This window comes from Marmota flaviventris, chromosome 13, assembly GCF_047511675.1.
Source record: "Marmota flaviventris isolate mMarFla1 chromosome 13, mMarFla1.hap1, whole genome shotgun sequence".
NCBI classification, from domain to species: Eukaryota; Metazoa; Chordata; class Mammalia; order Rodentia; family Sciuridae; genus Marmota; species Marmota flaviventris.
The window spans coordinates 99,319,391-99,329,607 of NC_092510.1; the positions used below are offsets into that span (position 1 = coordinate 99,319,391).

Sequence of the window (10,217 nt, forward strand, 5' to 3'; positions counted from 1 at the left end):
AGTGATGTTTTATGCTCTTTCAGAATGTTTGTGTTCTGTTTCCACATCGTCTTTGAGATTACTGGCCACTCAGGGGCAGTAGGAACAATACGGGTTTGTTTTGATTTCCTGGCACATGCTGCTAGCTGCCGAGTGCTGCTCAGACTGCTGCAGTGAGCCACACACGGCTGCTTGGTGCCTCTAGGTGGAGGATCAGAGTTAGGTGTCTCGGTCTTTTGAAAACCATTTTGTCAGTGAGATTTTCACTTGACTGTGTCTCTGGTGGAGCCTCGGAGCCTCACTGCCTTCTCTCCTCCCAGTGAGCCCTTGGTGCCTCCAGAACAGCCTTTTGTGCATGTTCTCCAGCTGAGTGCTTCCTGGAAGACAAGGACGGCACCGCCAGGTCCCCGTGCTCAGAGAGCATGCTCGGCAAGTCCAGCGAGTTGTGTTGGGCCTGGGGAAGGTCATCTTGTTCACCTCCCTGTGACAGGGTGATGCCTTTCCTTCTCTTGGAAAAGAGGTGTGGGTGAGGAAAAGGGAGAAGTCGCCGCAGGCAGCCAGGCCTGCTCTCCTGGTTCTGGCCCTTGGACAGACACGGAGCCTCCCGGGGCCCCTGCTGGATTTCCATGATAAACACAGCAACATTGACAGATAGCGTGGCCAGCCCTGCTCTTGTCAGCCAGGCCTTTTAGCAGGTTTGATTAATTGCTTTACAATTTCACGTCCAGCCGGGGGCCACTGGTGGGTCCTTCTGCCCCCCATCAGGTGGAAGAATGGAGCAGGCTGCTGAATGAGTCGATAGACAGCCACCATGTGCCAAGCTGGTGACCTCATTTTGAAGGAAGATGAACTTAAATGAACTCCTTCCTGCCTGCTCAGCCTGCGGGCGCCTCCTCGCCTTATTAGCATGCTCCCGAGCTCCAGGCAGGAGGTCTGGGGCTGCTGGCCCACACTGAGGCGAGGCGAGGGCTGGGGTTTGCCTCTGGGGCCTGCAGATCCTCATTCTCAGAGGTTCGTCCTGTAGTCCGGTTGCCCGCAGACCAGGTGACACCCCTCCAAATTCTGGGGGTGCCTGTTGAAATGGCCGGTTTTTTCCTCTGCTCTTCATTGCTCCCCAGAACACTGTTGCCTAGAGTGAAGCTGCTCTTTTTTCCTGGGGCAAAGACAGCAGACTCATGACAGCTGAGTAAAGGGCTCAAGAGCATACCTGTCTGGAGGGAGAGCAGAGCTTTCAGCGCTGGCCTGGGGTGTTCCCAAGTCACATAGGGAACACCCAGGCCAGGCGGGAAACAGACACTTCTCTGAACCTCTCACAGTACTTTATAGTTAAGAAGGCCACAAACACAAGGCTGTTTGGTTGATTTTTTTTTTTTTTAATTTGCTTTCAACTTTAAAAAGGCCCTAAACTAAGCCAGTATGCTACCCATGTAGGCGCTGGCTGAGGCTTTGCCCTGTGTCTCTGCCCGCACGCTGCAGAAGCCTGCCATACTGCCTCTAGGAGGGATATGTCTTAGCGTGCTGTCGTCCTCTCAGAGTGAACCAAGGCCAGCCTGTCACTGCTCTGTCATCTCTGCCAGCCCTGTCTGCTTGCTGGGCATCTGCCGGTTGTGGGGTCTGACTGTGGAGGGCACACTGGTCCTCTGCCTTTGCTTTTTTTTTTTTAATTATCATTATTTATTTATTTATGTAGTTGTAGATGGACAGTATGCCTTTATTTTATTTGTTTACTGTTAGGTGGTGCTGAGGATCGAACCCAGTGCCTCACATGTGCTGGGCAAGCACTCTGCCTTTGCTTTCGAGCATTTGGGGCATCCTGCTCCCTGTACCAAATTTTCAGCATTTATCTTTTTCCAATTTCACCAAACTGAGTGTGCTGACTTTTCCTTGGTCTGGCTCTGCCTGCCCACTCCCCATCCCAGCTGAGATCTGTAAGTGCTGAGATTTCAGTAGAAGAATCGGCCATTGTTCTGCTGATGAAGCTTTTGTCACACAAATTTCATTAAGAGACTGGGACTCCAGGTTTTTCAGAGTCTGACTAGATTTTTATTAGCCTGACTCCACCCAGATCCCTGTGGCTCCCCCTTCTTTGGACTGCCTCTCCGTCTAGACAACAACACCCCCCCCCACACACACACACACAACACACACACACACACACCTGCAGCAGGGACCAGAGAAGGGACTAGATGGGATATTGAAGGCCCAAGTGGACTCCAGGCGTTGTTGGGCATGTAGCCGGCCTGTGGAGGGAGGGGAAGCGATGCAGCAGCCCACACCCAGGCTGAAGGCCCCCATTGTGTAGGGCAGGGCCATCAGGTCACTATTCTTGCCCCAAGAAGCATCCTGTGCTTTCCCTGGGCAGATGGCCATGGCTGGGTTGAAGAGCCACAGCTGCCTCCGTTGAACTCTGGGCTGGGCATGCACATCCGTGGGCCTCAGGCTCCAGCCTGGCTCTGAGGAAAATCCCTATGCAAAGGGGACAGCCCTGGATTTTGGTTAGAGCCACTTTTCAGTGAGTGGAAAACTTCTCCCTTTGTGGACAAGTGCCCTTTCAGCCTCTCCTCAGCAGAGGCCCTCACCTTCTCTGTCTCCTGCCTGCAGGGGGCGAGAACATCAAAAGCATCAACCAGCAGTCAGGAGCCCACGTGGAGCTTCAGCGCAATCCCCCTCCCAACACCGACCCCAGCCTGCGGATATTTACCATCAGGGGTGTTCCTCAGCAGATCGAGGTGGCCAGACATCTCATAGATGAGAAAGTTGGTGTACGTACACGGTCCCTTCCCCACCTGGCTTAATACTAGCTGGATTTTTCTCTTGGATGTCCAAGGTACCTGCATCCCCCAGAACCTCGTTCTTGGGTGCCTTCCCATCCTCACATCCAGGGGGGCGCCCCTCCTATTTGGCTGAAGGGAAGGTCGGAGGCCCAGGGAATGACAGGGCCAGACCCGCAAGCAATGAAGGAAGCCTCTGGCAGGACACGCCAAGGCTGCAGCAGCTCAGTCCCCAGAGCATGTCCCCTTCAAGCTTAGATGAGTAGCCGGGCAGCAGCCTTCCCCCAGCACTGTCCCTGGGCTCCCGTGGACATGCCCTGGCCGCCAGCCCTGCAGGCAGCTTTCATTGACTCTGGCTTTAGTTTCAGGCACCTCAAAGCAGATAAAGAAAGGGAGTGTTGATGGAGGACAGATGGGCCACTGCTCACCTCAATGGGGACGTAGAATGGCAGAAAGAGCCCTGGGCCAGCCTAAATTGACGGGAGAGTCAAGCAGGTTGGTCCTTCCCCAGGGTGACATGCCAGGGCAATCATGGTGGTGCCAGGATTGGCTGTGTGGTGGTGCTGTCACTCAAGAGCAGTGCCATTTCTGCAGCTCAGTCTGCTGTGGGAAGGAAGGCTAGTGCGAGTGCAGACTGTCTCCCTCACTTGACTTGTCTCCCGAGAAGGGGCTTTGCCTCGGGTGACCTGGGTGGAGGGCTAGGTGCCCCCAGCAGGAGTGAGAGCTCCTCTATGCCCACACAGGGTACCAGCCTTGGAGCCCCCGGAGCCTTTGGACAGAGCCCCTTCAACCAGCCGCCTACTGCCCCGCATCAAAAGTGAGTGTTCTGCCTCTGTTGTGCCCAGAGGACCTCATCACTCCTGAGATCGTCCCAGCTGCTTCTCCAGAGTGCTGCTGGAGCTCTGGGTGTGGGCAGGACCATCTGTCTTCATCCCACCAGTGGTCCTTCAGACCTGTCTGTAGCTCCCTGACCTGTGGTATTCAGGCTGGAGCACCTCAGAGACAGGCACCTCCCAGTCCCCCGCAATGTCTGGGAAGCACAGCTCCGGGGCAGGGGGGAATTGCAGAGCCTTCATCACAGGGGTTCAACTGGTTCTGCTTGCTCTTCCTCTTTTCACAGCACCTTTCCTCCAAGGGGCTCAGGGTGCTTCCCCAACATCGCTGCTAAAGTGAACGGAAACCCCCACAGTACCCCTGTGAGGTAGGTGACCCACTTGCCCCACCTGGGGGTGGACGGGGCTAGAGTCGTCACTGGGCCACTGCCAACAGGCTTGGGGGCAGGGAGGGGCTATGCTTGGTTAGGGGTGAGCTAAGCAGAAAAGAGGTAGATGTTGGGGGATGGGGGGTGTGTGACCCGTACTGTCATGAGTGACTCTTCTGTTGTCCACAGTGGCCCTCCAGCCTTTCTGACCCAGGGCTGGGGCAGCACCTACCAGGCATGGCAGCAGCCCACACAGCAGGTCCCAAGTAAGTGACTTGGGAGGTGGTGGTGTGCGCTCCCACTTGCTGGCCAGGTTGGCCAAGGACTGATGGACCTAAGAGACTCTTGTTATACTTTTGGCCAACAAGCCCAGGACGCAACTCTCCACAAATGTTGGGGAACATAGCAGGCCCTGCACCAAGAAGCACATATGCTCGGTGGGGGCTTCCACAGAAACAGCACCAGCCTCTAGCTGAGGCAGGGACATAGGGCTGGCTCCCCATGGCTACCTGTCCATGGAGTGGGTCGGGGCAGAATTGTCACTTATTCTCCACAGATAGGTGGGCTGTGGGTGCAGTTTAACCTGAGCCTCCTCTGCTGCTCCTCTCTCTGTACTCCCTGGGGAATCCTCCTCCTGGCCCAAAGCTCCACCTTGCCACACCCTGCTCTCCCAAGCAGTCCCCTGCTTCTTGGTGACCCTTCCTACTCTTTAGCCTCGTGGGGACATTCTCCCTCTCTTCTTAGGAAGGCGTTCTTTCTGTTTCCTGAGCTTTTCAGAAAGCAAACAAATATGGAATTAGGTCTACTGAGTGACACCTACCTCCCTGGGAAAACTGGGTGTCAAGAGAAAGTGCCCATGAGGGGCTGCGGTTGTGGCTCAGTGGTTGAGCGCTTGTCTTGCATGTGTAAGGCACTGAGTTCGATCCTTAGCACCACATATAAATAAATAGATAGATAGATAATTAGATAAATAAATAAATAATATTGTGTCCATCTACAACTAAAAATAAAAAATAAAAAAAGAGAGAGAGAGAGAGAGAGAAAGTGCCCATGTGGACAGAGCCCCTCCCAACTCTGGACCCCTCACCAATTCCAGGAGTCAGGCTAGGGTTTACTGCTGGGCTGGTCCCTCTTGCTCAGCCTGCACAAAACAAGAGTCCCTTACCTTGGCCAGTAGAATTCAGGCTTCTACCTACCTGAAGTTCCCGTCTTTCTGGAAAGCCTGTTCAGGCTGCAGTTGCTCCTCATGACAGATCAGGCTGCAGGATGGCCTGTCAACCTTGCTCAGGGACATGGCCCCTTTTCCCTGGAGCAGAGCCTAGAGGCCCATACTCTGTCATCAGAAATACCCTCCCCTGGGTGGGGGGAGGCTCTACTTCAGGCATCCATAAAGTGATGGGTCGAGGTAGATTTCTTAAGTATTTGCAAGCTCCGGGCCTGTATGGCTGGATTGTTTCCCCCTCCTCCCACCTGTATTTTATTACTCAGTGTTTCAGACTTCAACAGGAACTTCACTGTGAATTTTGCTGGCCACCTGGCAGAGAAGGTGTCCTCACAGTGCAGGGTCATTGCATGATGCTCTGGTCTGCAGAGTGATGGGGTTGCATTCACATTGGCCCCATTGTGCCCAGACAGAAGACCTGGGAGAAGCCTGAGGCATGGGTACACTGAGCCCTGAGAGGGCAGCTCTCCTCCCCTGGGAAGCTGCCCTGGGTTTGTGGCTCTGCAGAGGCCATGAGGCAGGCCAGGAGAGAGATGAGCAGAAGGGATACCAGGAGAGCAAGCCTCTGTGCTATGTTAGCAGCAGAGACACTCAGTGTGGGTTCAATGTGTCCTCTTCCCCACGTTCAGTCTCAGGGAACTAACGGGGAGCCAGCCTTCTGCCCGGGGGGTGATCAGGAGCGCATCCCCCTGCCGCCTGCATACCAGCTCTGACAGAAGAAAAGATGTTGAAGGGGGTCTGTGTGCCCGCGCAGGCGGACACTCTAGCAGCCTGGCCTCATCAGAAAGCAGCTCCCGCTTCACACTGTGGTCAGGGATTTTAGCCACTTCATAGACCCCTGGGCTGGGTGCTGCTGCTTTGTCCTCTGTTGCTGGCATAGCATAGAGGAAGCACCAAGGACAGCATAGAACCGCCTCCACATGTCCTCTGTCCCTCTCTTCCCACCCAAGAAAGGCTGAGGCAGATCACATTCCTGTGGCCCTGCATGCTCACCCAGAGGTCATCTGTCATTGGACAGAAGGGCCAGGTAAACCCCTTGTCCATGGAAGACAGGTCCGGGGGCCTGGGATTGCCATCGCTCTGGCTCCCAGAGCTCTCCACTCCCCCAGCTCAGCTCCATCTACAGAGAGCAGGGCCTTGTCATGCTCGTCGCCAGCCTCTGCCTCACACCGGCCGTTTTCAGCCCTCCTGCCTGTGGCGCCTTCCTCCCAGGCTGGGGCCCTGACTGCCCTTTGTTCCTCGTGTAGACCAGCAGAGCCAGCCGCAGAGCAGCCAGCCTGACTACAGCAAGGCCTGGGAAGACTACTACAAGAAGCAGAGTAAGTGCCGCGGCTTCGGGCACAGGCCCACCCCGCGGCCTCAGCCCAGCTGCTCCTGGGCCTGTCGTCTGTGCTTTGTCACCTTCCCCACAGCTGGACCTCAGTACCCGCACCTTGTCACCCACTGCCTGTTGGACCTGGCTGGGTCCCTGTGGAGCTGAAAGGCTCCTATTAGTGCTGCCTCCCACCCAGGCATCCTGTTCTGTGTGTCTCACTGATGCCCATTTTTGGCATTTCAGGATAGCTAAAGAGAAGAGAAATGGTGGAATTCAGGGAAGGGACCCTAAGCTGGACTAGGTGCCCGGTTGTTTTCTTGCTGTATAAGTCTTTTTTCTTACCTGTACCAGAAACTAAACTAGTCTTCAGAAGAGGGGGAGGGCGGCTGGGGCTGGAGCTCAGTGGGTACTGCGCTTGCCTAGCACAGTGAGGCACTGGGCTCAATCCCTAGCATCATATAAAAAATAAATAAGTAAAGGTATTGTGTCCATCTACAACTAAATTTTTTTTTAATATTTATTTTTTAGTTGTAGTCGGACATAATATTTTATTTATGTGTTGCTGAGGATCGAACCCAGGGCCTAGCATATGCTAGGCGAGCACTTTACCACTGAACCACAACCCAGCCCCCCAAAATATATATATATATTTTTTTTAAATTAAATTAAAGGGGGAGGGAGTACATAGCAGCAAAAGCCCTGGTTCAGGACTTCACATCAGCACCAAGCCCGAGCGCATTTCCCGACTCCCTGACCAGAGCATGGGGTATGGCCTGCAGGGCTTTTCTGTGACTGGCATCTTCAGGGTGGAACTTGCTGGCTGACCCAATTTGGGTCAGAGGCTGTCAAACACCTGTTTTGGGAACCCTAGCGGCCATATTATCACCGGGTCCATACCCCTTCTGGGGCCAGGGTGGGGGTGCCAAGGTGACCCTCATCAGCAGGGGACCTGCTAGCAGTTCTGGTGCCCTTTCTTCCATGACCTGAACCCACCCTAGACGCATGGGTTATGTACGTCAAGCTGTGAGGGATTCGGATGTTCCCTGCAGAAATCACGCCAGGCTTTCCATCCACCCCCAGTCCCCGCAGCCACTCTTTCTGCCTTTGGCATTAGGAGCTGCTGAGAGGCAGGCGTACGCAGGGCTTTGCTTCTGTAGAGCAGTTGGCTGTCTTCGCCTGGGGTGTGGGACCCAGCAATAGAAGACTACTTCGCCCAGCCTCCCCGTGCCCTCCAGAAGGGAGAGCAGGTGCCTGGGCCCCAGGGAAGGGACCTGCCCCCAACGCTCCCATTCCCCTAACCCGTTTTTCCTCCCTTGTCGCCCAGGTCACGCTGCCAGCGCTGCTCCTCAGGCCAGCTCCCCACCAGACTACACAATGGCCTGGGCGGAGTATTACAGACAGCAGGTCGCTTTCTACGGGCAGACGTTAGGGCAGGCTCAGGCCCACAGCCAGGTCTGTAGATGGTCCCCAATGCTGTGACACTTCCCACACCTCCCTGACCCCTGTCTCCCACTCCTCAATGTTTGTCTGATGTCAGGGTGAGTGCAGTAGACTGTGGGGGAGCAGTCCCCTTGGCCCAGGGACCTCCTGAGAACACAGCAACCGCCATGCCAGCCTGCCTCTGACCCTGTGTGGGCTCCTCAGGCAGGCACAGTGCCAGCTCCCGCCTTTATGCCCAGGAGCCTGGAGGGCTCTGCCTAGTCAGGGCCAAGACGGATTTCTCCTTAAAGTGGGGAAGAGGGCCAGGTGCTCCCACGGGGCATATTTCAGGTCACCTGATGTCAGTCAGGTCCCATGGACAGTGTGCCGGCTCCTCCAGCCGTGGCATCCCACTGCCCAGTTGGCTGTGTCTTGGAGAAAGCAGGTGTCAGGGCTGGTAGTGGCCCAGGAAGAGTAGCACTCTTCTGCATCCTGCCCAATGTCCCCAGCAGAAGAGAAGCTCCAGACCTCCCCCCAAAGAGGTTTCTCGGGTTTGCATTGGTGCATGGGCACCTGTCGCCTGCTGCTGACTCGGGACTGGAGAAGCTGCCATGGGCCTGACACCTCCTCTCCTTCCTCCCACAGGAGCAGTAGAGCCGAGTCACACAGCTGGCCCTTCCCCTCGAAATCAGTGTGAAAGAAAACCTGTTTGTCACAGAGGTTTTTAGATTTGCAGACTTTTGATGAAGAACCTTTGTTTTGTTCTGTGAAACACTATATTTAGATTAACAGAATTTTTCTAAAAATCGGGAAAATTAGTTACTAAAAATTGCTGATAATTTTTGTTTCATTATTCTTGTTTGTTATTTCAAATGTGTAAGCTCTGGGATTCTTTTTGGAGCAATACCTGCAAATTCAGGTGCCAGAATGTGCCTCGGAGCAGTGACATTTCAACATGATATTGTTTTGTTTGTTGTTTTGTTTTCGTGTCTTTTTATTTACAGTTTTTTCTGTTGCAACAGAAAGTGGCTTGGAAGTCTTAGGTGGTATGTAACAAATTCTTTTAAAAAATTTTTTAAACAGTATTTAAATATTCTTAAATGTGTAAATTCATTAAATGTTTTACTTCTAATTTCTTGTATTTTGGCTGTCTGGTTTTATTGCATTTTTTAAAAAACTGAACTATTATGTATTGTAATTAATTATGTGAATTCTGAAATGAGACAGATAATTGTATTGCTGTCCAACAGGGTTTGGGAGGGGCATTTTGTAGGGTTTGTATAATTCCTAGAGTTCTAAAGGGTAATATAAAAGTGTGTTTGTGTGTTACCATACATTTTGTTTTTCGTGTCTCCATTACTGGTTGCAATGGTGTATCTGAGACCTCCAAGCTGGTTTTAAAAAACAAAACAAAAACCTTTCTCTATTCTTTCAGAAATATAAATACTGTTATTTTTAATATTAAAAAGAAATTCAATATAACTTTTAACAAACACTGTGGAACATTAAACCGTATAAAAATGTAGTAACTATTTTTTAATTCCAAGGTGTTTTTTTGCTTTTTTCTTTTAAATATTTTCTTAATATTTGTCAAATTAACTAGATGAATAAGTAAATCTAGTATTAACCACAGTATGAATTAAATAATTTTGATTTAATAAAAGGGATAATATGATTTCCAATGTTTACTGTAGTGTATCTTGTACAGATAACATGTATTTTTAAAGGAAAAAAATACGGAATTAAAGCTATTTTTTCTCGCATTTTTAATTGACCTAAGGGACATTCCGTTTGAAATGTACTGAAGTTACAGTTTCTGGGGTTTTCTCCTTGTTTTCCTTAAATGCTTGAAATGTCTAACTATTAAAAAAGGCAATTGGAAAATGTTATGCATGTTGTTTAAAAAGGTGTTCTTTGTATTTGACTGACAATTCATTTTACACTCTATATAATAAAATTTCCACAAGACATCTTGTGGGTGGAGTATTTTTAGTCTGCTTGCTCCCTGCTCATTCCTCCCTCTGCCCCTGCCCGCCTCTACTGACATGGAAAGAAGGTTCTTGCAGATCTTGCTGGTCGTCATCTAGCTCTGCAGCAGCCCGACTGCGTTGGTGCACAGCCTAGACGTCTAGCTTATTTTCTTTTAATGGCTTTGTGTGATACAATGGTCCAACTTGAGAGCCTTGGTTTAGGCCAGCCCACTTTCCTGTGACATCTAAGCATCTTAATGGCATGACGCCCAGAAGTCATAAGTGGAGTTCCCTGGAGCAGAGGCACCTTGTCCTGAGTAGAACTGGAAAGTTCGTTGAG

General features: G+C 51.8%; 1 protein-coding gene across 2 annotated transcripts in view; it reads left to right on the forward strand.

Annotated features, from left to right (window-relative positions):
- Positions 1-9,893, forward strand: part of Fubp3 (far upstream element binding protein 3) — a 48,767-nt gene extending 38,874 nt beyond the window's left edge. For both annotated transcript variants that reach the window (XM_027942832.2, XM_071601054.1), the window contains exons 13-19: positions 2,581-2,741; positions 3,494-3,567; positions 3,871-3,951; positions 4,141-4,217; positions 6,421-6,492; positions 7,813-7,940; positions 8,553-9,893. In XM_027942832.2, the coding sequence (XP_027798633.2) occupies positions 2,581-2,741; positions 3,494-3,567; positions 3,871-3,951; positions 4,141-4,217; positions 6,421-6,492; positions 7,813-7,940; positions 8,553-8,561 (602 nt within the window). In that variant the 3' untranslated portion in view covers positions 8,562-9,893. The remainder of the gene's footprint in view (positions 1-2,580; positions 2,742-3,493; positions 3,568-3,870; positions 3,952-4,140; positions 4,218-6,420; positions 6,493-7,812; positions 7,941-8,552) is intronic.
- The last annotated feature ends 324 nt before the right edge of the window (positions 9,894-10,217 follow it).